General features: G+C 40.0%; 1 protein-coding gene across 1 annotated transcript in view; it reads right to left on the bottom strand.

Moving 5' to 3' along the window:
- The window catches only part of baz2ba (bromodomain adjacent to zinc finger domain, 2Ba), a 322,339-nt gene that overhangs the window by 37,398 nt on the left and 258,732 nt on the right, over positions 1 to 26,209 (bottom strand). The window contains exons 22-28 of the mRNA XM_078552234.1: positions 24,268 to 24,522; positions 22,351 to 22,565; positions 22,194 to 22,268; positions 21,606 to 21,849; positions 20,235 to 20,297; positions 8,313 to 8,457; positions 2,497 to 3,176 (exon numbers count right to left, since the gene is read on the bottom strand). Of these exons, the coding sequence (XP_078408360.1) occupies positions 2,497 to 3,176; positions 8,313 to 8,457; positions 20,235 to 20,297; positions 21,606 to 21,849; positions 22,194 to 22,268; positions 22,351 to 22,565; positions 24,268 to 24,522 (1,677 nt within the window). The remainder of the gene's footprint in view (positions 1 to 2,496; positions 3,177 to 8,312; positions 8,458 to 20,234; positions 20,298 to 21,605; positions 21,850 to 22,193; positions 22,269 to 22,350; positions 22,566 to 24,267; positions 24,523 to 26,209) is intronic.

Consider the following 26,209-nt stretch of genomic DNA (forward strand, 5'->3'; position numbering starts at 1 on the left):
TCCCTTGTTACTGAATGGGGCTAGAAGTTAGTTAAGTAAAGAAACAGGAAGTATATTTACCTCTGTCATGCGAGTGTGCAGAAGGCGTTTTCTATTGCACGTGGCTAAAATAGTGTCATACCGTAGCCACAACTGTGGATAGCCAGAAGTTTATTTTGAACTATAATGCACCATGGTCATAGTCAGAGAGGATATCTTTTATGACTTTGGATTAGGGTCATTTCAGTGTCCTGGCATTGAGCTAAAACCTGAGTGAATGCTCCAAACATGGAAATGAGAGAGATTTGGGAGGCAACAACACATTCAAGGACTGAAGAGGAAAAAGAGATTGGAGATGGAGCAGTATTTTGCAAGGACAGAAAGGTTGAGGGTGGATTTTTTTTTAAGGAAGGGATGATAAAAATAGTTTTGAAAGGGAAGGGGAGCAGTGCATGTGAGGGTGAAATCATTTGCAACATCAACCAACATACGAATCAGGTAAGGGTGTAGGATAGTTAGCTGTTTAGTGGGAATGGGGCCAAGGGAGCAGCAAGTGGTTCTTGTGGGTAAGATGAGGTTGAAAAGGGGGTATGGGGCAAAATGGAGAAAACCGAGAGAGAAGCTGTAATCTGGTTCTTAATATAGTCTCCACAATAGATGGTAGCCACAGGGTAGAATCAACAACATTTGCTGAATATTTTAAAACCAAATGACAGTATCAACTGGAATAGATCTGTCCAAAATGGGCTTCAGTCCCTTTTACACAAAGTAGAAAAACAAACTATCAAATGCAAGTAACATGCGTGCCACACAAGTGCCAGGTAATGACCATCTCCAATGAGAGACAATCTAACTATCACCCCCTGATATTAAGTAGTATTACCATTGCTGAACCCGCCACTATCAACATCCTGGGGGTTACCACTGACCAGAAACTGAATTGGGCCGGCCATATAAATACTGTGGCTACAAGAGCAGGTCAGAGGCTGGGTATTCTGCAGTGAGTAACTCACCTTCCGACTCCCCAAAGCCTGTCCATCACCTACAAGGCACAAGTTGGGAGCATGATAGAATGCTCTCCACTGGCCTGGACGAGTGCAGCTCCAGCACTACTCAAGCAGCTTGACACCATCCAGGACAAAAGCAGCCCGCTTGATTGGCGCCCCATCTGCAACCTTAAAAACTGGCTCCCTCCATCACCGACACACAGTGGCAGCAGTGTGCACCATATACCATATACACTGCAGCAACTCACCAAAGCTCCTTCGACAGCACCTTCACAATCCATGACCTATAGCACCAGAAGGAGAAGAGCAACACATGCATGGGAACACCACCACCTGCCAAGTTCTCCTCCAAGCCACACACCATCCTGCCTTGGAACTATATCGGCATTCCTTCACTGTCGTTGGGTCAACATCATGGAACTCCCTAACAGTACTGTGGGTGTACCTACACAACACAGACTGCAGCGGTTCAAGAAGACAGCTCACCACCACCTTCTCAAAGGCAATTAGGGATGGGCAATAAATGCTGGCCTAGCGACGCCAACATCCTGTGAAAGAATAAAAAAAGGGAACAACTTTGGAAATTGATAATTCTGTGAAAACCTGGCTGTGGCCAAAAAGATTAAAAAATTAAAAAGTATACTTGGTCAAAATGATGACAAAATAGTATGAATGCCATAGTGTTCGTCTATCTCCATTATCCTCCTCCCCATCCCATCATATGGCATTTATTAGTGAAGGCTGAAGGAACATAAGAACACAAAAAACACAAGTAAGGCACATGTCCCCTTGAGGTGTCCACTATCCAATAAGATGATGGCTGATCTGATCTTGGAAGAATTCTCTGGATTTTCAAAAATGTATTACAAACTTTAACTGACACTTATTCCTGATCAAGATGCATGTTTCTTTGAATTAATGTTAGTTAGGTATAGTTAGGTATGAATCAAAAGAATTAATTTTTCAGACCTGCATCTTGTGATTTGCTAACATGATACGTGAAATTAAAATTTCATGCCATCTCTGCTCCGGAACTGAACATTAACTAAGGCTAACATGTACCCATTGGCTTTGTGAAGGAGTATATTGGGGAACGAGAATTATTCTCTAAATAGTGAGCTGGTTAATAATGGTCAAGAAATCAGGAGAAAAACAGTAACCAGAGTTGAGCTACTTTTCCTGAGATGCAAAGAAGGACACACAAAAAAAAAATCAACTCTTCCTAGTATATCTTTCAGAGGAATATTGACAAAACATGTTATTCAAAACATTTCATTCAAAAAACGGTAAATAGTATTTGGGACATACAAAAGAAGAAATGGATCAACCCTTTACATTTGTTCTGAGTAATATAACATTTCAATTTCTAAAACAATTAGTTTTACAAACGAAAAGCAGAAAATATATAATTTTTTTTTGTTTGAAAAATCTTTTAACAGTTAGTCTTTTGCTGTAATTGAACTAGTTAGGTAAGGTATTAGTTACATAAACAGAAACAAAGAATACACACCTGTAGTGCTGATAATGCAAAAGGATTGAGTCCCAGAGGATTCTGCAGGGATCCTGAACCCAAAAGTGGAGATGGGGACAAAGACTGGGAATTAAATTGAGATTGTGCCATTTGTTGTGAGGAGGCTGGAGGCACGTTTGTACAGGTGATGGAAGATTCATCACAAGGCATTCTTGGTAAGAGGCTGAACCACTGTCCACCTTTCTCTGTAAGTACTTTCAGCAACTGGTCATTTTGGAGTAAAGGAGAATTGTAGAGTTTCCCTGTGCCAGTTATCAGTGGGTTAAAAAGGTTTGCACACGAGTCTAATTTTTCTGAGTTGCCAGATGGAATTGTAAGCTGGGAACTTGAGATGGAGTTCTGAGAGTTACAACGACTAGGAGATGATGATGGAGTGCCGATTACTTGGTTCACATTTTGTTTCTGAGTCACAAAGTCTGATTCAGGAGGCATTTTTGCTACCTCTAACAGCTTACTCAGTTTTGAAAAAGAACCTGGCTTTTGCAAGAACAGGTTAGTGCTACTTTTTCCTTTTGAATCACTTCTGCACAAATCTTCACAGTTAGTTGCTGAACAAGAGCTGTTTAATTTCTCTTCGGGTGGCTCAGAAGGCTCTTCCTTAATCTGCAAACTGTTAGCATTTTTTAGTTTTTCTCTCTCTTTCATCATCTCTTCAGAACCTGGAATAATAAATTAGTTTTACTTACAATCCAACATATTAACATTTTTACATTAAGTATTGATGTCGTAAAAGGGTGGCATTGTATGCAAAACTAACTTTTAAAGTCCAGCCTTTGGCTATTATGGATAATATATACGTAAATTACATTAAAAGATAAACTATGAAACATTTACATAAAACAATGTGGAATTAAAAGATGTAAATGTAAACCAGCAGCCATATCCATAAATTTTCACAAGACCAAGCTAACGCTGTGAACATAATCATTTGACTTAATCACTTTATATGCCTTGCAAACTGGACAATTTGCTGGTTCATGTTATGAGTCATCCATAATTAAGCCACATAGTCTGCTGATCCAACATGATCACTTATAGAAGATGGCCAATAAGGTAGTCAAAGCGATCTCAGCAGGATTAAGCAATATAATAGTCAAGTCAATAACTCCAAATACAAAGTCCAAAAACGAAACCAAGAGGAGCTTCCCTTTTAGCAAAATCCACATACTTGCATACCTATTCAAAAGCTAGCTTCCCCTACACTTTATGCATGACTTTGTTCCTTACCATGACATTAGATATTTGACTAGAGAAGAGAGCCAGATGAAATCAAGATAAGCATTGTAATTCTCTCTTGCTCCACTACCTCCTAAACCTAAAGCACCGAACACCAGAAGCATAATTTAGAGAAATGCCAGGCAATATCAAAGTTCAGATTCATTTAAGATGCTTCTTATTACTTGTGATAAGCCACAAGGTCTGTAAAACAAGCAGTTTCATAGATCAACAGGAAGCACATTGCTCTTAGCAACACCCTGCAATCAAGAAGGTATTTCCTGTAGCTGGGAACTATTCTCTACAAACAACAAAAAATGGTTCTCTACAGTGTTCCAGCTCCTCCTGGTCCCCAAATTTTTATTTTTACACCTACCTTCTGCTGTTCCACCATGGCGGATGCTCACCCAATAAACAACTATAATTGTCAGTCCTATGTACATCACAGGACCTTGATTTACATAGCTAATGGGGAGGCGATGGCGTAGTGGTATTGTCGCTGGACTAGTAATCCAGTGACCCAGGGTAATGCTCTGGGGACCCGGGTTTGAATCCCACCATAACAGATGGTGGAATTTGAATTCAATAAGAATCTGGAATTAAAAGTCTGATGATGACTCATGAAACCATTGTCGATTGTCATAAAAACCCATCTGGCTCACTAATGTCCTTCAGGGTCTGGCCTACATGTGACTCCAGACCCACAGCAATGTGGTTGACTCTTAAATCTCCCTCTGAACAAGTGTCATGAAGCGTTATTAATGTATATAATATTTTGGAAAAGGTTTTTCTTTTAAAATAGAGGTGTGTCATAGTTTAGATTAAAGCCAGCTAGTCTGGTTGCTGTGATGGGTACTAGTTTTGATATGGAAGAGAGATAGCATGCATTTGCATTTTTTGAATAGAGCATTCAAAAAGTGGGGTAAAAATTGATGCCTTTCTAACAGCCACCAAGCAATAAGTTTATATTACTAATAGAATTGGTATTACGAATGAGGTTTCTTCGTTAAATGGTAAAGTTCAAAGAGACTGGTGAGACAATGAGAATTTGAATTCAATCGGTGGTGGTAGGTATAACTTCAGTAGTTTTCGGGTGTGTAGGCAGAGGCAATGTAAGATCAAAAGGCAGCTCTAAGCCTCCAACAGTGGAAAGAACCTCATTTTGAATTCATAAAGGTAAAAATGCTTTGCCTGATGTTTGGTTAAGTCTATGGGCTGCTGTTGCCTGAATGGAGATTAGTTTGGGAATTTGTTAAAAGTTATGACAGTAGTAATTTGTAGCCATGTGTACATATATTTTAACCTGTGTAAATTAATAAAATGTTTCATTTAGTTTAATGTAAAACATCGAGAATTGGTGGTCTGATTCCTGAGTTTAGAATCGCATCTTAACACTTAAAATTATTGGTTATGACAGTTGTTTAACGTTTCCCTCTGGGATTTTTAAAATAACTCCGCTTTACCAACTGCATGGTCATAACAAAAGGGCAATTGGGGATGGGCAATAAATGCTGCCTAGCCTGTGATGTCCACCTCCCATGAATGAATAAAAAAAATGAAGTTCTAGCTAATTAATTTACCACCTCTATTTTAACCTTTCCACTGTAGTGTTTCCTATGGGTTACAATTTCCCCCCTTAAAGTATGAGACAGAAATATGCACATGGCAAAGTGCAACATCTGCTGTTTATATAGCACCTTTCACAACCACAGAACATCCCAAAGCACTTCACAGTTCACAGCCGATCAAGTACTTTTGAAGTGTAGTGACTGTTGTAAGAAACACGACTAAGCTTCCTATTCTAGCACAGCCATGACAGGCTGCATGGCCTCCTTCTGTGCTGTAACCATCATATGATTTTAGCTGATTTGAGCACAGCAAGCTCCCACAAGCAGCAATGTGATAATGACAGGATCATCTTTTTATATGTTAATTAACAGATATTGGCCAGGACACTGGAGATAATTCCTCTGCTCTTCTTCAAAATAGTGCTGTGGGATCTTTTACGTCCACCTGAGGGGGCAGACATTCATCTGAAAGATGGGATCTCAGACAGTGCAGCACTCACTTAATATTGCACTGGAGTGTCAAGCTAGATTTTTGTGCTCAAGTCTCCGAACCCACAACCTTCTGACTCAAAGGCGAGAGTACCACCAAATGACCCATGGCTGACACAATATGGATGCATAACAAAACATCTGCATTTATATGCAGTTGCTCAGGTGATCCACTGACACTGTTTTAAGATCAAAGGCTTTCCTGCTCACACTCAACAATCATGAAAATAAAAATAGGCTCCACATTAATCTCATGCTCGTCTGCAGCATCTTGTTGTGCACACAGGCTATTGTGTTCACCTGGCTGCACGTCAAAGAAATTTAATCACATTTTGAATACTTCCTGGAGATGTGAAAATTCCCTGCTGGCATCTGGAGCTTCTTATATGACTGCAAGAGCCAAAACCAAAATAAATTAAAGAATGTTGATACAACTTAAAGGTATGCTCCTCCCTGTACCATCTCTTTCAGAGAACCTATTGAGTTAAGGTGCCAGTGTAATGCTCAGTTTCTACTATCCCATCATGAGTGTTGATCTGCGATGAATTTGTTTTGTTTCTAATCAGAAGAATCCATGAAAATCAACAGATATCAAAACCAAGACCTTACAAAGATCAAAGGCTGAGGATGAGCAAACTAGAATTAACCCACACAAAGTAGGTCTTAGTAGGCCAATATAAAACCACAGAAAATAAACCACGTCAGCTGAAAAGACCATACTAATAACTTTTTTGAAATGTAAAAGCCTTGCTAACTTCTAAAAAAAACCTTAAGGGGCTAAATTCACTGTTCATTGGCTGCATACACCATTGGGGGCCAAACTTGCTAACAATACTTAAAGCTAGCCTGTACTACTTAAAGTTACCTGCATCTCTTAAACGGAAGGTTCATTGTGGCTACTGGAAGTTTGCTTTTATTCATTCATGGGATGTGGGCATCGCTTGGCTAGGCCAGCATTTATTGCCCATCCTTAATTGCCCTTGAAAAGATGGCAGTGAGCTGACATGATTTGGAATAGTGCTGACCCACAAAGAATGATGACTAATCGGAAGACGGCATGCATCAAAGTTTGTACTGGAGGACTTGGCGAAGGAGGTAGAAAGGAAGAAAGATGTCCTGTACCCACAGAGGCAGGAAGCTTTCCAAGTATGTGGTGAGAAGGCAGTGGAAGCAGATAGCCGCGGAGGTCAACGCTAGAAGTTCTGCCCCAAGGACCTGGATGCAGTGTCACAAGTTCAATGGCCTCACACAAGTGGTCAAGGTCAGTGAACGCATCTTCAATTGTTATATCCTTCAAACTGCACAATTGCCTCAGCCACTGCTCAATTCATTACACCCCATTACTCACCACCAACAGTCTCTACCATTCGGAACTCAAACCTAATATTCATACCCTTCACCTCACTCCCGCACACTTAGCACTGTTGTAAGCCTCACAGCACTGTTGTAAGCCTCACACCCACAACTCACAGCTTGCACATAACACCAGCTATTCAGCCACATTATCTAAACATATTGCACTACATTCACTGACAGTTCGCTCTCTTGCGAGAAAAAATGGCACACAATTGGAGACAGCAGAAACTAACAGTGGGAAGGCACGCCGGCATGTTCTAACCCTGATGGAGGAAACCATTTTAGCCATCATCAGAATGGCTATTGCTGAATGGCCAGTGGCCACATGAAGTCATCCTAATATCAAATCCTCCTTGGCACTGCAGAGAGCTTGGAGTGCATCCTTTCCAGCATGGAACTGGTAGTTAACTCCATCAGTACACTTGTGGACCCAACCAGAGTGTAGTTTCTGATGCCCAATGTCTCAGGTTCCGCTGCAGCAGCCACCCAAAGTGCGAGTTCCTAAAGGAACTCAGATTGTTCTTGTGTAAAGTCAACTTGCAGCACGCAAACTCAGATTGCCATCATCAAGGCTATGATACAAGAGTTCAAAGGGATTTGGCTGGAACGTGAAGCTCTAAAATGGCAGCGCTGAAGACAAATCAGTATTGAGTGTTGATTGACATTATGATCTGCTTGCTCTAGGTACTTCAGGCAGATGTTAAATGCTTATTTAAATGCTTCTATCAAGTTCTATCAAAAACAGAAGGCTTTTCAAATGAAATAGACAGAAAGAAAGCAAAAGTCAAAAGAAAGAGAGACAAACTGCCCATACCATGTCATGTTGCCATATTTCTTGGCACCTGCCAAATAGGTGTACTGAGAATGATCTAGCCATTCTCTAATAATATTAAGACTGAGAAGGATCTATTAGTGCAAAAACAGGCAAAAAAAAGCCACAAGTGCATGCCCTTTATAAAAGCAAAATTATCTTCATTTAAAAAGTATACCACTGAGTTATCCACTTTCTATCTGCAACAAGATTAGAGGTTTCTCTAATTTATCATCTTAGTTTGATTATAACCTGCTAATTTACAAGGATTTCAGATACCACAGCAATAAAATTATTTCTAGGAACCCTAGCCAGGTTTTAGACATGTAGTAAAAAAGAAGCTGGCGTCAATTTACCTTCCGCACTTTCCATGCCTTCAACAAACACACCCCCACACTGAGGAAGTACCCAGTAGCGTCGTTTATAACGATCCTGGCCAAATGTCATGGCACGCAATGAATGAGAGGCTTCAAACAGCTTCTTACGGTACTGGCTTTGTTGCTGTTCAAATAAAGCATTTATAGTCAGACAAAAATATTTTTACAGTATTGAACACAGTTTACAAAAAGATACGCTTCACTGCTTAATTTCATTAAAGCATGTTTCACAGTAAACATAAGTGCTGTAACATGATAAGAATATTCTGACCAGTACGAAGAGTAAAAGTACAAAATGTTAGTGAAACAAAGCTTTAAGAGGTGCTGTCCTGATCGGTTAGGTCTCTGTACTGCAATAGGTTTGCACCAACACTATTTGAATTTAGACAGTATCTCTAACACAAAATATCCAGGGAGGAGGAGATCAACAGGGGAGAAATGCATACTGATCCAAAGGGGGTGGTATTAGGAGGTGACAAAAATCCTGACCAATGAGACTGGTTTTAAGCAAGATCTTAAAATAGGAGGGGGAGGTGGAGATGCAGAGGAGCTTGAGAAAAAAAATACCAAGCCATAAGATTTGGACAACTGAAGTTACAGCTGACAACAATAGAACAAAGGGACGGAGGAGTACTCAAGAAGCCAAACTCAGAACCACAGAGTTTGCAGATGGTTGGGGGTATTGGAGAAGTTGTAGGTCAAAAGGATTGCAGGGATATGGAAGTCTCAAGAGTAAAACTCCTATAGCGACCCCCATAGTCTATTTCACTTACAAGGCTGTAGTTCAGGAAACACTATGGGAAAATAAACATCCTGACCCAGTAAAAAAATCTAACCTATAAAACATTTGTGATACAGTCATTTGCTCTTGTCCATCCTGACATTACATTTGATCACGTGCTTCAACTTTCAAATACTGTTAAAACAGAAGGGTCAAACAACCAATACCTGAATTATTTAAATGCAATTCAAATTGGTATCATTCCTTTTTGGTAGAATTTACAACAAAGCCATGCTGAAATAGCAGTCAAGAAACTAAAAGTTAAGGTTTATTTGAGACTAATTCCATAGAAATACCAAACTGATAAATCACAGTCATACCAGATAGAGCTATATTCTTGTAGGCTTGTCAAATGATAATTTATCCAGTAACAGTCAAAGCCTACAATAACACACATTGATGCTGTGTCCTAAAAGTATTATAAATCACGTTCACTACTTGACTACTTGCAGTTATGCAGCTATTTGTCACTGCCCATTTGGTTTACAGGCCAATTGTTTAAGCAATAATAGAGTAGACTGTAAACCAAAAACTGTCCTGCTTTGCCTACAGAGACAATTAGATGTTGACTGAATAAGAAGTTACATTGGGAGCTTGCATAAACTATCCAGCAACTATTATGAGCAATACAACAACAGTCATTGAACAGAACTACGTCCCTCTAGTTAAGTCTAGTTTCTATCCCCTTCCCAGATATATTAACAGGAGTGTCCCTAACAACTAATTGTTGTAACCTATCCTATTAAACTGGTTTCACTTTTTCTTGACTGTTATTCTTCCTTTATCCAATCTTTAGCCACCTACATTTATGACTCTTCTGCATCCCTTCCTTCCCACCATGAGTATACAGTCTGTCTACATCTCTGTCCTTTTGTAGGATGATCTCAGTCCCTCAGCTTCTTTCTTGAACAGCACCCATTAACTAGTCCACATCAATACATTCCTCCACCTTGCTGATCTTGAAGAATTTTTCTTTTAAATCAATTCAGTTTAGGGGAAGGGTAGCAAAGTAGTAATGTTACTGGACTAGTAGCCCAGGACTAATGGCCCAGGGGCCCAGACTAATGCTCTGGTGGAGACACAAGTTCAAATCCCACCATGACAGTCGGGGGAGTTTAAATTATAGAATAATTGAACAGTTACAGCACAGGTGGCCATTTGGCCCATTGGGTCTGTGCCAGCTCCATGCAAGAGCAATTCACCTAGTGCTACCCCCTTGCTTTATCCTCATAGACCTGCAAATGTTTCCTCTTCAGAAAATGATCCAATTCTCTTTTGAAGGCCATGATTGAATATAGCTCCGCCATACTCTCAGGCAGTGCAAAACAGATCCTAACCACTCATTGCATGAAAAAACTTTCCTCACGTAGCCATTGCTTCTTTTGCCAATCACCTTAAATTGATGTTCTCTGGTTCTTGATTTTTTTTCACCATTTTCTCCCTATCTATTCTGTCCAGACCTCTCATGATTTTGAATACCTCTATGAAATCTCCTCTCAACCTTTTCTTCTCCAAGGAGAGCAGCTCTAGCTTCTCCAATTTATCTATGTAACTTAAATTCCTCATCCCTGGGACTATTCCTGTGAATCTTTTCCGCACTCTAATGCATCACATCCTTCCTAAAGTGCGGAGCCCAGAACTGGATGCAATTTCTCTAGTTGAGGCCGAACCAGTGATTTATACACAATTTAATCTCATTATTACTGATTATGACATGACTGGATTGTTGTAAAAACCTAACTGGTTCACTAATGTCCTTTGGGCAGCAAAGTCTGCCATCCTTACCTGGTCTGGCCTACATGCAACTCCAGATCCACACCAATATGGTTGACTCTTAAATGCCCTCTGAAATGGCTTAGTGAGCCACTCAGTTGCAGGTGGCTCACCACCACCTGCTCAAGTGCAATTAGGGATGCGCAATAAATGCTGGCCTTGCCAGCAACCCTCATATCCCAAAAACAATTTTTTTAAAATCCCTCTGAAGACAAGCGTCACTCTAAGAACTTACATGGGTCAGAGCCAAACATATCCTATACGCAGAACAATTTTAGCACTAATCCTACCCAGAAACAATCCTGACCTCTTTCTTTGTTACAAACAGGGTTTCTGCTTTTGCTCTGGTCAGAAGAATTTCTCAACTATCCTTCTGATTTCATTCCATCTCTCATCTTTGCAGTCTCTCTCTATTCACTCTTTCTCTTCATGTTGCTATGAGGGTTGCTAATTATGGCTCAATGATGCCATAATATCATGGGGCAAGTCGAAGGGCAAGCCCAAGAACTACCTCAGCTGATACAGGGATTGAACTTGCACTGGTATCGTAAAACCCCACACTCTAGCCAACCGAGCTAAGTGGCCTAACTCAATTTCCAGCCACAGACTTTCCAAAGACATTAGAATGCCAGTGATTTCCAAAATTACCTTATTTCTTCTTGCTCTGCTTCATGTAACACAATCCTATTTCTCAGTTTCTCTATCTCCATTAAGTTACTCCACTTTTGCACCAATACTTACAAAATATTCTCTTTTATTCTCAGCTGACACTTTCCTCAAAAAAATGTTAATAGGGTACTTGACCATGTCTGTCTCAATGTTCATAGCTCTCCCCTTACACCCTTCCTCTCACAAAAATAACAAAGTTATCATTGTCCTCAATTATCCTGCATCTTTCTATCAGCAATTATCATATGACATTTCTTTTTACATGATTCCACTTTACCTTCCCCTCCATATTTTCAGAAAGCCCATTCCCTCTAGATACCCTTCATCATTCCACCAACCCAACGTTCAGCTTCTTTCCCTTTCATCTGCAGCAGATAGAGGAAATACATATGAACACCTGTCCATTCACAAATTCTCAAACCACTCTGCAGAGCCCTAGATACTCCTGTGAGATAGAAATTCATATGTACTTCCCCAATCTAATCCACTATATCCCCTACTTACCATGTAGTCTCCTCTACACTGGGGAGACAAAATGCAGATTAGTTGTTCACTTTGTCAAACAGGATGGGTCAAACAGATCCTTCACATGACAAACTCAATAAGAAACAGTAGAATCTTAGCTTATCTTTGCCAGAAGACATCTTACCACTCTGGCATGTATGGGAGTGCCCTGAAAAGTGGGGCATATTAAGAAACACTAACCATTCCCTAAATATACAATAACTTTATAAAGCACTAAACGAACCATATGCTTACATTTACAAAATGTCATAATTTTTAAATTTATTCATGGGATGAGCGTTGCTGACAAGGCCAGCATTTATTGACCATTTCCCATTGGCCTTCAGAAGGTAGTGGTGAGCCGCCTTCTTGTACCTCTGCAATCCATGTGGTGTCGATATTCCCACAGTGCTATTAGAAAGGGAGTTCCAGGAATCTGACCCAGCAACAGTGAAGGAGTGATGTAGTTCCAAGTCAGGATAGTTTGAGACTTAGAGGTGGTTTACCAATGTGTCAGCTGTCCTTGTTTTTCTAGGTGGTAGAAGTCACAGGTTTGGAAGGTGCTTTTGCAGGAGGCTTGGCAATTTGCTGCAGCGCATCTTGTAGATGGTACACACTGCTACCACTGTGTATTGTTGGTGAAGAAAGTGAATTTTTAAGATGGTGGATGAGGTGCTGATCAAGCAGGCTGCTTTGTCCTGGATGTTGTTGATGATCTTGAGTGCTATTGGAGCTGCACTCGCCCAGGCAAGTGGGCAGCATTCCATCATACTCCTGGCTTGTGCCTTGTAGATGGTGGACAGACTTTGGTGAGACAGATGAGTGACTTGCCACAGAGTTCCCAGCCTCTGATCTGCTCTCGTAAGTTGTATAACAAATGTGCTTTTTTGAGAATTCAAAACAAAAAGCATTCAGTCAGATTGACAGTAAACTCAGAAATTACCAAGAATACGTAACTGGTTTATCAAAAATGTCGTTCGAACACTACATTGTCTATTTTCCTTGATATTCAAAAAGTGAAGTGCTCATAAAATGAACACTAACATTTACAATTGTAAAAACAAAGGTTAAATTGCTGTTACCAAACTATTAAGAAATTAACTACTGAAACATTTCACAAAGCAGAACAAAGTCCAGCTTAACAGAACCGCTTCAACAGAGTACTTACTTAACTTGGGGAATTTGGTTAGTGAAGGAATTTTAAGGGTTAATCTCTAACTAAAATCTGGTCAAGTTTTGCATTTAATTTAACTATAACCTTAACTTGGAAGTTTTTTTCAATCTTAGTCACTGGTAAACAAACTGTTAGTGGCAGCTGCAGAGTCAGTTAATTAAGTGGTGAGTTCGAACTGCTTACCTGAACAGCAAGGGCTGACTTAGGTCTTTGGAATTTGTGCTAATACAAATACAAGCGGTTTCTGCTTATACAAAAAGTTAGTAGCACGAAGTCCAAGTCAACAGAGTACTGCTTCAAAAGCGTAATCACCTAACTCGTGGAATTTGGTGAGTGAGGGAATTCAGAGCAGTGAGGAAAGTGTTGTTCTGGTCTTTTACAAAATAAGGAGTGATCCGAAAAGAGAAGCGGGAGACCTGAGAACTGAAGTCCGAAGGCATTAATTAGGTAAGCAGGTAGGTGATAGGTTGATGAGTTTTAACGTTTCTTTTTTCTCTCTCTAAGCTAGGGTAATAGTTCAAACTAGGACAGGGAAAGTGTTAAGTACTGTATTAATTTTATAGTGTAACTAGTTAAACTATTTGATATAACTACAAATAATCGTTAAATAGCAGCTTTAATTGATTAAATAAATAAAACACGGTTAGATAAAGATAAGCTAGAGCAAGCTGTTGTCCGGACTGCAGGATGTGGGAGCTTGTGGACAGCCAGACTATCCCAAGCAAACATGGCTGCAGGAGATGTCTCCATTTCAAATCTCTGGCTCAGAGTCATTGAATTAGAGTGCGAGTTCCAGATGCTGCGACACATAAGGGAGGAGGAGGAGGAAATTCTAGACTGTTTATTCAGAATACAGTAATACCCCAGAGGAAAGCACAGTCCAGGAAGGGGAGGATGTGACTGAAAGAGAGTTGGGTAGTGTGGATTTAGCAGAGGTTGCAAAGGAGGTCTTGCAGGCACATGTCCTGTCTAACAGGTACAACGTACTCACTACCTGTGAGGACAAGGAGAAAGGCTGCAGAGAGGACAGCTACAATGTAGACCATGGCACTATGGGAGGCTGTCCAGGGTTGGGTGGGGAGAGAGCAGAATTAAAATGTGGTCATAATAGGAGACTATAACTAGGGGGAATCGATAGCATTCTCTACAGCCAAGAACAAGAATCCCAAAGGCTGTGTTGCATATCCAGAACCAGGGTAAGATATCTCACAGCAGTTGGAGGAACTTGGAAAGGGAGAACCAGTTGTAACTGTCCACACTGGAGCAATCGGCATAGGTGGGAACATGGAGATCATCCTGTCAAAAGTTAGGCTCTAGTTAAAAAGCAAGACCTTGAGGGTAATAATCTCTGGATTATTGCCTGAGCCACATGCTAATTGGCAAAGGAACAGACAGATCAGGAGAATTAAGACGTAGCTGAACGGCTGGTGTGGGAAAGCAGAGTTCCTTTTCATATGATACTGGCATCAGTTCCGGCTCAGGAAGGAGCTGTACCGATGGGATTGACTCCACCTGAACTGGACATACAAGTGTAGCCTGCTGCCACGTGAGCTGCCTTTATAGACCAGTGCTCAGAGCAGTCTGCAATTTTTCCTCCTGTGGCTCGATGGAGCATGGACCTGCTGTCCTGTGTCAGGATGAGAGCATTCAACCATGCACCACTGCTGTTTCTATCCACCTATGTCCTTGCTGTTGCCTGACAACCAGCCAACCCAAACTGCTGCCATCCATGGTGAGGTGGTGAAGGCCTTCAAGGGCTCGAGTTTCCTGCAAGTTCATTTGCAGTACTCCAATATTGAAAGTCAGCAGCCTTCTGCCAACCATGCTGCAGACACGCGTTAGCATTGCATTGGAGCACTAGGACAGGCAAGGGGACATGGAAGACAGACTGTAAGGGAAAACACAAGGGTGATTAGCTGACTTTTTGTACAGAAGATTGGATGATTTGTTTGATCAAGTTGTTTGGAATCTTTGTTTTGTGGTGGTTTTTATTTTAGCATTGTGGTCAAGAGGAAGCAGTAACACAGGATGGTAAGGTGGGACTGTTGCCGAATAGGGAATTTAGTTGCTTTCTCTGGTACTGCAAGATGATGAGTCAATCACAGACAGCCAACTAGAAAGGGGACATGTTGGTTGCCTCTTCAGCTGCTTACTATGTACCTGTTGGCATGGGCTGGGCAGGATGCGACAGGTCATGGCAAATGATTCATGTTGGACAGCATTGCAGGGCTCTTCCAGCATGGTCCAAGACTGGTCCAGGTAGTGGTAGCTTTGCTTCAGCACTCCAGTGGTCTATTCAATGACATTTCATGTATGTGGCAGGATGGTTCTCATTACATTTGTGCCAGCCACATGAATGTGGGTTACGCATGAGAATCAAGGGTCAGGTGGTCAGCGAATGCCCTTGTTGCCCAGTAGCCACCCTCTGGCCTCTCATGGTGGCTGAAATACTGATGGTATAGTTCACTGACAGAAAGTAAAGGTATCATGACTATTGGCAGGATCCAGACATTCATGTGCATAATTTTTTTTATTTGTTCATGGGATGTGAGCAGTGCTGGCAAGGCCAGAATTTGTTGCCCAAAGCAATTATCTTTGGGAAGATGATGATGAGCTGCCTTCTTGAACTGCAGCAGTTCATGTGGTGCAGGTATACCAAAAGTGCTGTTAGGGAGGCAGTTCCAGGACTTGGATGCAGTGACAGTGAAAGAGCAGCGATACTGCTCGAAGTGAGGATGGTGTGTGGCTTGAAGGGAACATGCAGCTGGCGGTGGTGCCGTGCATCTGCTGCCCTCGTGACCTCTACCATCTAGAAGGACAAGTTTGGAAGATGCTTTTGAAGAAGCCTTGATGAGTTGGTGCACTGCATCTCATAGATGCTGCACACTGCTGCGCCGGTGGTGGAGGGAATGAATGCTTAAGGTGGTGGATGGGTGCTGACTAAGTGAGCTGTTTTGTCCTGGATCACGCTCTGAATATGGTCAGGCACCAGCAGCACATTGAGTGGAAGCCTTTGCAATTGCGCTGTCTCTCTGAATTTAGATACAGCACCTGCAAAGCAACGAGTGTACATTCAACATCACCCTGCACTATGGGGAAGCCCACACTCCACTCCAGCTTCTCTCTGGAAAGGGAAGGCAGCAATGTATTCCCCTCTCTTTGCTTATGGTGCATCAGTCACCACCTCCGTTGCAATGTGACCTACAAGATGTTGGACTTAACCCATGCTTCAGCCTAGAAGGAGCTCTTGCAAAGAAGTTGGTGAGCACAGACACCTTTATAGCCAATAGCAACGTCGTCCTTGCTCTTCTGAAGCTGCAGGTCTGCCTGCAAGAGGTGACGGATTTCAATGAGCACTGACTTAGTGAATCGGAAGCATCGGACAGACTGTTCCTGCCTTAGGTTGAGGTAGGAGAAATGCTCCTTGAACACGGCCTCCTGCTAATAGCCCTTCTCTCCTCTTTGAGCAGCTTGTCCTCGGTATCACCTGTGCTAATTCTCCTCATTATGTTGCAGGGCAAGGGGGATAGAAACTACAACAGCCATGAGTGGGAACAAGTGATCTGAGCAGAACACTTGAAGTGAGAATCAAGGCTTTCAGCACGTATCACACCACTCCTTGCAGTCTTCCATCAATTTATGGAGCAGCAAAAGCCACGAAACATTTTCATTAACTCACCAATAGCCAGCATAAATCAATCAGTAACTATGCTGAAAGAGATTGATGACCCCCTTAGATAGTGAGGTTGGGCAGTGTCTTTCTTGCTGAACAAAGCCAGGAAGAGAAGTCATGGGCCCTGGTGCTTCTCCTGTTTCCGGGACCACTGGTCACATTATGCAACAATTTTTAATTATTGAATTTAAATATGTTCAACAATTCTGTTTGTTCCAGAGTTTCAATTTCTTTGCACACAATACCAATTTTATTACAAGTGAATATGCTATGTTAAACTATACATATATATGAAATGCTATTATTGAACAATCAGCTTATCAAAACAATGCATCATATTATTTTCATGCTCTGTTCAAAAGTCTTTCCAGAAATCATTTGAACATCTGAACTTTTCATTTCATATCCTCTAACTCAGAGGGCGGTGAACAACAGTCCATCTGTCAAGATTTAATCTTTGTAATATGGAATCAAGAACCATCCTTCGACACAGAGCTATGCACCGTGAAATCTAAAAGTGGATAGAATAACAGTGCACAGGAGGAGGCCATTTGACCTATCAAGTCTGGGCAGGCTCTTTCAAAGAGCAATCCAGTTAGTCCCACTCTTCCCCTATATCGTTGTGATTTTTTTCCTCCTTCAAATGCTTGTCAAAACTTCTATCGACCCCATTTCCACCACCTCGTCTGACAGTGCATTCCAACCATTCATTGCAAACGGGAAGTTTTTCCTCATATCATCTCTGTTCTTTTGTCAATCACCTTAAATTTGAGCCTTTTTGGTTCTTGACCTTTCAATATTGGAAACAGTTTCTCTTATTTTCTCTAACTAAACTCTTCATGATTTTAAATACATCTATCAAGTATCCTCTTAACCTTTTATGCACTAAGGAGAACAACCCCACCTTCTACAGCTGTAATCCCTCATCCCTGTACCATTCTAGTAAATCTCTATTATAGCCTCTCCAAAATCTTCACATCCTTCCTGAAGTGTGGTGCCCAGAATTGAACACAATACTCACGGTGGGTGAACTGGTATTTTATATAGATTTAAAATAACTTCCTGATATTTGCCCACTAAACTGCTGACCACCCAACTTCCTTTCCTGATCCCCATGCTAGCTGAAGTGGTTTAAAAAGTTCGCTATCCTCAGGTGCTGTCTATTCCACATTCAAAACTCCTCCCCTAAAGAAAGCAACTCTCAATCCCTCTGTCCCTGCAAATTACCACTCTATTTCCAACATCCTTTTCCTCTGAACATGTTGTTGCCTCCAGTGCCCATCCTTCCTGCAAGTCCGTTTTTGAATCTCTCCAATCAGAATTCTGCCACTGCCACAGCACTGAAACAGTACTCTTAGTAAAGTTGCAATGACATCCTCTGTGACTGTGACTGAGGTGCATATGAGGCCTTGATTTTCCTGCAGCTTTTGATGTGGTCCCAATACATCCTTTCTCTAACTTGTTTTTGCTGCCATCCAGCTCAGTGAGATTTCCCTCTCTTGGTCCCAGTTTTACCTATTTGATCATAATCAGAGCTTCTCCAACAATGGTTTCTCTTCCCAACCCTGTACATGTATGTTGATTGAGCTCACCCAGTTCTAGCCTCCACACCAAATCTCACTATATCTCCATTTCCTCTGTGTTGCCAGCCTCCTCATCTGAGACCCAGTCTTAAATGAGTTGTAATATCCACCATTATAGTTAAAACAGCACCATTCCATCTCGCTCCCTATTCACTGTCTCAAGTTGAACCAAATTGTAATCTCAGTGTCTTACTCAACCCTGAGCTGAGGTTCCATCGCAAAGTGCCTAATTGATACTACATCGGATAAATTATATATGTTATGAATTTTCTGATAAACCGTATCACAGCTTTAAAAGGGAATGAAGTGCACTGTTATTCTTTAAACAACAGCCCAGTTCCACTGTCTGGGTTCTATTAAAATCCCATAGCAAAAACCATTCGCATGTATATAAGAGCAACAATCACCCGAGGATCAGTTACTCGCCTCCTTTAAAAAATAGAGCTGTTTTTCTTTAGTTTTGGGAACTGTCCCAGTGAGGGCTTTCAAATTTGTAGGTTTTTAACTGAAGTCCATACAATTACAATCAAAGGTTACCTACAAGAGTTGCATGTTCAGGATCACTTAAAATAAACTGTACAGTGTTGTCCAATTAACATAAAAAACTCCCATCAACTCAAAAGATAATTCAAATTACTTGGAATATGTTGGGTGCTATATGCATGTAACAGCAAGTTACATTTTATAGGTCTAAATAGGTGAGGGATTTGAAAGGCCAACTCATGAATCAAATATGATCCCGTTTTAAATACCAGAATCTGCTTGAATTCTTGGCATACACAAAGCAGTTAATTTAAAGTCCAAAATAATGAGCCAGATTTGTAGACTCATTTGCCTTCCTAGTGCCTCGTGTTGTATCCAGCGCTCTAACACCTCTGCCCGCCATGCGCATGTCCATACAAGCGCATGTCAGCCCAACCAATCCTGTGCAAAAGTTCAATTGATGGACAGCGCCACTGACGAATAGAAAGCTGAAACGTCATGTCAATCAAACACAGCTCCCCCGCCCTCTCTGCAATGCTTCAGTCCTTGCACCCGCTTAACATTGATGGAGGAAATAAGCGGGAGGTGGTAGGAAATAAGAGTTCAATTCAGAACAATGATGTAGGGCATCAACTTTTTATATAGAAAAGGAGGACTTGAGCCCGGGCCCCCCAAGCCCCAGCGTTTAGCACCATCTACATGCTCCTCCCCTGGGCTCTGCCACTGAACATAGGCTCAACTGCTCGTGGGAAAGAGAGGGCATTAGCTGGAGTACAATACACTTACAATACACACTCCCAGCATGTATACTAACAACTTCGCCAAAATAGCACATGACACAGCCTGCACAAGTGCACATGCGTGGAGTGGACTCCATTTTGGACCTTAAATGGTATCTGAAGCACCAAAAATACAGGTACTGTGCAAGCGAATCTTGCGACAGTAGAGCTGTTGCTACTCAGTTGACAAATACAATGTGAAAAATACATTAATTCACTTTCATTCAATTCATAATAAATAGATTGTGAAATAATATGCAGCAATTCTATGTAAACAGAGTATTAGATGTTGTGTTCCTAACCTGAACCAACTCTTTTAAGGAGAGGCAAATGTGTTTGATTGATACAATATGGAAACATGCAGCTCAAATAATTTAATCCTGACTGAGGAATGACAGGACAAAGGCAAAGGAAAATAATTAACTAAAAATACTCAGTGCTGGTTGATACAAATTAGAGTTTGGAAGCAAAAGAACCTCTACCTTGCTCAACTTTTCAATCTGTTTCTCCAATTCCTCCACACTAGTCGACTGTTCTCCATCATCCTAAAGAGAAAACCCACGCAGAAGTAATTATGAACAAGTACTTGCAACATTTTTAAGCTGTCCAAAATTAGATGCAGTGAAGTTCACCCAAGATCAACTGGGATCAAATTGAGCTCTGACAATTCTACAAGGCAGAAGACCATTTCCGTTTTTCAAAATGCATTTATTACTTCATTAGATCAGTGTACAGGATCAAATGCCATTATTTATTAGTCTCCTGTCCACACTTCACAGTTGTTGACAGAAATCTTGGTAATGCATATTTCATCTTCAAAGAAATATATACTGTAGGCAACATGTTAAAATAAAAACACAGAAAAAGACTGAAAATTTTTTTAGGAAAAGGGTTTCCAGGTCCATGTAATACTCTTCCCTCTCTCATTGTACAAACAAATGTAAGGTGTGTTCCACATCGAATTACCTTGCCAAGCCAAGTTAGCACAGTCAAAATGACTGACAATGAGCACCACTGACTTAAATACTATTTCCTGTGACTTTCATCAGTTAAAATTTGATTTTGATTCAATGGTAGGCTGGCATTTGATATTGATAATGTTGATAAAGCATAGAGTTGATCTGCATAATATTGAAAATTTTAAGGGCCAGGAAGAACCTTTTTATGTGATCTACAATTTAAGCAGTATCGTTTCCACTATATACAAAGTAGCCCAAGAGAAAACTTAATGGAATGAGTCTGTGATGCACCATGTGCCATGCATGTGCCTCCTCTTACATAATGCAACTCCCAATCACACCAGCTGGAATTTACACAGAGATATTTTAGAAAAGGTCCAAAATGCTTTACAAACAGGAGTAAGGAAAATGGATGTCAAACCAGGAAGATAGAGATTAGGAGGGATGACTAAAAGCTTGGTCAACAAATCATGTTCATGAGTGTGCAAATGCATAAATGAACTGAGTGCATATACTAGCTATAATGTGATGTAATTTTACTCACATTATCTCATTGCCATGTTATCCTGGATATTAGCTGTCCAATTAGGATTGTACCAAAATCAAACAAGGGAGCAGTACTAAAAATATGCATACTCCTTTTCATTACCTACACATAATCAAGCCTGCATACATTTGCAGAGTTCATTTTTAGCTGACCAGAAAACAGTGCAAAGCCAGCAGTATAACTTGGATCTGCGATTCCATATCACCAAGGAAACACAAGCTTCAAATTGATACCCCCCATTGTCCCCATTAGCAACCACCAAGACCTGAACTCAGGATTCAAGTATTAAAAAACAGTTTAAGCTCATAATCTCAACAACTTTTCAAAACAGGCTCTGCTCAAATTACCTCATCTTCAGCAATTTCCATTTTTTTTGCTTTCTTCTCTTCATCTTTATCTTCCTCATCGTCCTCATCATCCCCCTGATCATCGCTGTCATCATCATCGTCATCGTCATCATCACTATCCCCACATTTTCTTTTTCTCTTTCGGCCAGGAGTGGGAGTTCCTAAAAAACGGTGCTCTCCATTGCCATCAGCACTGCCAATAGTCTCTTTCTTACCAGTTCGTTTAGCATGAATAATTTTAAGCCTAGGAATAATTAAAGCATGTCAGCAGTCTTTTAAACTAGAGCACTAGCTCTAGCAGTTCACAAGAAGGGCATTCAACTAAAGATTTTAGGGGAAACAAAAATCTAAGAATTTCATAGTATCCCTTCTGATAAATTTCATCCAGTTAATACAATGTACATAAGCCTCATTATTCAGCCCAGCCATCTGACTGAAACAGGGGAAAGGACAGTAATAATGCTGAATAACACTTGCCAACTTCACCTAAAAAAAAATTTAAGATCCAGAAATGTTTCAAATTAAAATGTAAATAGCGAGAAATTAGTTTCATTTGTGAAGTCCAAGGAAGGACATTATATAACTTACTTCCGAAGTTTGCCTTCAACAATCCATTTGTCTCTTCTCAGATTGGACATGTGGTCAATGTTTTTATCGATTTCACTAGAAGAAATGCATTGTAAATTAGCAGAGCTCACATTCTACAAAGCACATTTTGTACGAAATTTCAAGGAAAAGCACTTACTTTACCACAACCTTGCTGCATGCAAGTTCATTAACCAAGAATGCGAGTACAGAAGCTTTTTGAGCTGGAGTGTGTGCCTGGAAAGGTTTTGTGTTTAAACTTTCAGTAAGTTCAGTTTGTCCATTGTGGGCCTCCAGGTAGATCTGCAAAATCTCTGAAACAGTGTCCCTGTTGATCCTTACATTGGTCACATGGTCTCCAAGAAAAGTCCGTGCCTGTAGAACAAAATATTATAAAAAAAATTTACAAATTACTTGGTAACATCTCTATTCATAAAATACAGGGATCCTTCTGATTACAGGAGTTTACCCCAGTATCCAAGTCAAATGCCTACATCTGGGCTGTTAGAAAGTGGTGTCTTCATTATTTTACGTATCGAGAAAGCTGAAGAAATACACATTACACTCTGTTATGTTGTTCAATTCTGGATTAAATAAATAAAACAATCTTTTGATCCAAAGTCTAGTCTTGATCTAGCAAAAAAGCCTATCCAGTCAATCTTCTGAAAAGAGCAGAATCACACAATGGCACATAATACATTCCAAAAATTGTATTACATCCTAGGGGTTCTCTGTTGTAACCCCTGGGTCTCATCATCATTTGTCTAGGCTGTGTGCAGAAAAGGGTGCACTCCAGCAAGATCTGCTGACATAAATGACAACTAAGGCTCAATTCAAGAAAATATAGAGCGTTCATTCCCAAAAATGTGACAGACACATTCTTTCAAAGGCATTTTTTGAGATTAGTAACATTGCCTGCATTATTCTCTTTTTTTTCACCATGCAAAGGCAAAATTCAAGGTTAATGTGCTAGTCCTTCTTTCAGAACAATTCACAATGACATGAAGAATAATTTGAAAAGGAAATTTTCCTTTTTGTAAATTAGAAAGGCTTCTATTTAGACACTTATGTTTGACTGGAAACGATTAGCTGTGATACTGGTATACATCTCTAAAGTCAAATTAGCAATATTAGAAACTACCTAATTAAAATTCTCATACTGAATTGAATATCTCTAATGCCTTCAATAAGTTTTGTGAATGGATTAAAAAAAATGGGTCGTCATATTTCCAACTGGCATCCAATGGGCTTACGAGAGTAACACAGTGTGTTAAAAGAAACAGTGAAGGGCACTCAAACTGCATTTTGTATCGACAACAAGATGAAAGGACCTTTAGAAAAGTTAAAGATAGAAGGTTGGAATTAACAAAAACAGTTACCTTCCTAGTCGATTTATCAGGACGCAATTTGACAATACTTAACAATGGTTTTAAATGGAGACTTCAAAGAAGGATGGCGAACTTACATTATTGTATCATTAATGTGTCACAGTGCATTACTATTATTCCAACATTATTTTAAAAGAATTGCTTAAGGCTAAAGAAAAAATAAACCCAGACATCATTTCACATTACAGCAATATCTATTTTAATTCTCAAACCGATTTAGCTAAACTATCTACAACTGTAGAGATATTGAGGCAGAGCCACGTTCTGCAGCTTCTATTTGAGCTCAGAATTTCTCATACATACAGACGAGCATTCTTAATAAACAATGACAGCAACTGTTCAAAGTAAATTTTGATCGGTCTGCTCAGTGTCTGAGAGTTAATTAATCATTAATTTGAACATTTAAAAATGCAAAATCCTTTTAGGCTTTGTTGTTAAAATTATCTAGTGACCGTCTTTTTATGTGAACTGGTTCATTAGATGATGATCTGAGCTGAATTGATAATGACAGATTAATTAACCCTTATCTTAATCAATAAGCTAGTCCATTGTTAGTAAAACATAATACATAATATAAAGAAACTTTTGAAGAATGTCATTATTAAACAAAATCAACTACTTATGAACAATAATCTGGGTTACTTTGATTTACTTTAACGTCCTAGTTAATAAAAAAGTGGATGTCATACCTTATGGCCTGATGGTAGTCCTGGGTCATGGACAGCAGCAGCCAATAGTCTCACCAACAAATCCTGGATTTCTCCCATGCTGTCACCCATATTAAGCAGTCCTTCTTGAAGTACATTCAAAGTTGGGACATCAATAGTTAAATCAAAGCCTAGAACCTTACCAAAGTTGTGAAGAAACTGTACGACCATAAGGCAATCAGCAAAGGCACCCCCAGGCAGTACAAGACCAGGAATGGGGAAGAACTCTGGTAGAGCCTAGCAGCAGAAAAAAGAAAAATGAGTGCACAGAAATATTTCCTTGAAGAATAACTAGCCATATAATGGTTTACTTTATAATTTATTGGACCACAATAGTACCATTCTCCAAGAAATTACAGCTTACAGATGCCAATTTGGCAAAGTCCTCTCCTAAAAGTTTAAGATTTTGTCTCAGCGTGAGTTCTTAATAAAAGATGAGACAACTCAATAAGTTATTGAAAGTTAAGTTGAATTGTCTCCAGTTAACTAAGCACAGAAGTCAAACTAACCTTACACATTCATTTAGACAAAAACACAACAAGCATCACTGAACATCAAAACTCAAACTGATGAAGAATTACGATAAACTTGGACATTTCTTTTTGCCTATGCAATCATTTCTATAGTATATTCCTTAACATTCTCTTAGCTCCCTGAAGGAGAGTTCATCTCCTTGCAGAAAAGTTTTGATCAGATAGTCGAATTAGAATTTGTTTTAGCTCTGAAGAGTCATACAGCCTCGAAACGTTAACTCTGTTTTTCTTTCCACAGATGCTGTTAGACCTGAGTTTTTCCAGCATTTCTGTTTTTGTTTCAGATTTCCAGTATCCACAGTATTTTGCTTTTATTTGAACTAGAATTTGTCTCTGTTATGATCATTTGATATCAATGCCTCCATTAAATCACTATTCCAGCAATTAGTCTTTTATTTCCTTGACTCTCCAAACAGGAAAACAAAAAGTTTCCTTCCCTGCTCATTCAAATGGAACATAACTATAATGACTTAACCAGTGAATTAAGTGAAATCAGAAAAATAAGGAATTGAAAGGTAAATGCATAAAGCCATAAAATTTGCAATCTCTAAGAACATATTAAAAAAAAGCTTCCAAGGAAGAATGTAAAAGAGAGCAAAACAAACAAGTATTCACTGCTTTTGCTCTCAGAGCAGAAACTCAATAATAATGAGCATCTGCGTCACAGATTTATAGTGCTTTGATCAATTATTCATAAGCCCTAATACTGGAAAAGACACTTAATAACCTTAATTGTTAAAGGAAGTGAAATTGGTAAATCTGATTTGATGAAACAATCAATCTAAATAATGGGAGTTATGTGTCTGGAAGTCAATAAGATTGCAAGATTTAATACTACAGTGAACCTGCAAATTTGCTATTTGGTCCATGCTAACCATTAAACACCCTAGAATAGATCCCAACTGAATCTATGATTTACTCCACTTGCTTTGTCCATCATTTTACTAACATGCATGGGATTCCATTGAATCCTAAATTCTATCGATTTCCATCTCAAGTCAACCCAACCTAATTGAATAATTCTACTGAAATCCAAGTTACAACTCTGATGATTCTTTTCCCTCTTGTACTTCCTGCTCCAATTTTCAAACTAAGGGTGGTACTCAAGTTTATATTCCTCATCATACTTTTGCTACTTGCCTTAGATCCCTTGAATCACCTATCTGTGGCTCCCACACTTCACTAGATGCATCTGTCGTCTCTATGGGCGTAATTTAGTGCTCTCCCCCGTGGCAAGTTTAGTGGTGGGGTGACACTTAAACAGGCGGGAGAGTGACTGGTGCACTTCCATCAGCAGCCACTGTTTCCCCAGTAGCACGGCCAAGCAATGAGGTGCTGCCAGTCTCTGATTGGCTGGCAACTCTGTGGGTGGGACTTCTGCCCCAGGGTCC

This window comes from Cetorhinus maximus, chromosome 11 (assembly GCF_964194155.1).
Source record: "Cetorhinus maximus chromosome 11, sCetMax3.hap1.1, whole genome shotgun sequence".
Classification (NCBI taxonomy): Eukaryota; Metazoa; Chordata; class Chondrichthyes; order Lamniformes; family Cetorhinidae; genus Cetorhinus; species Cetorhinus maximus.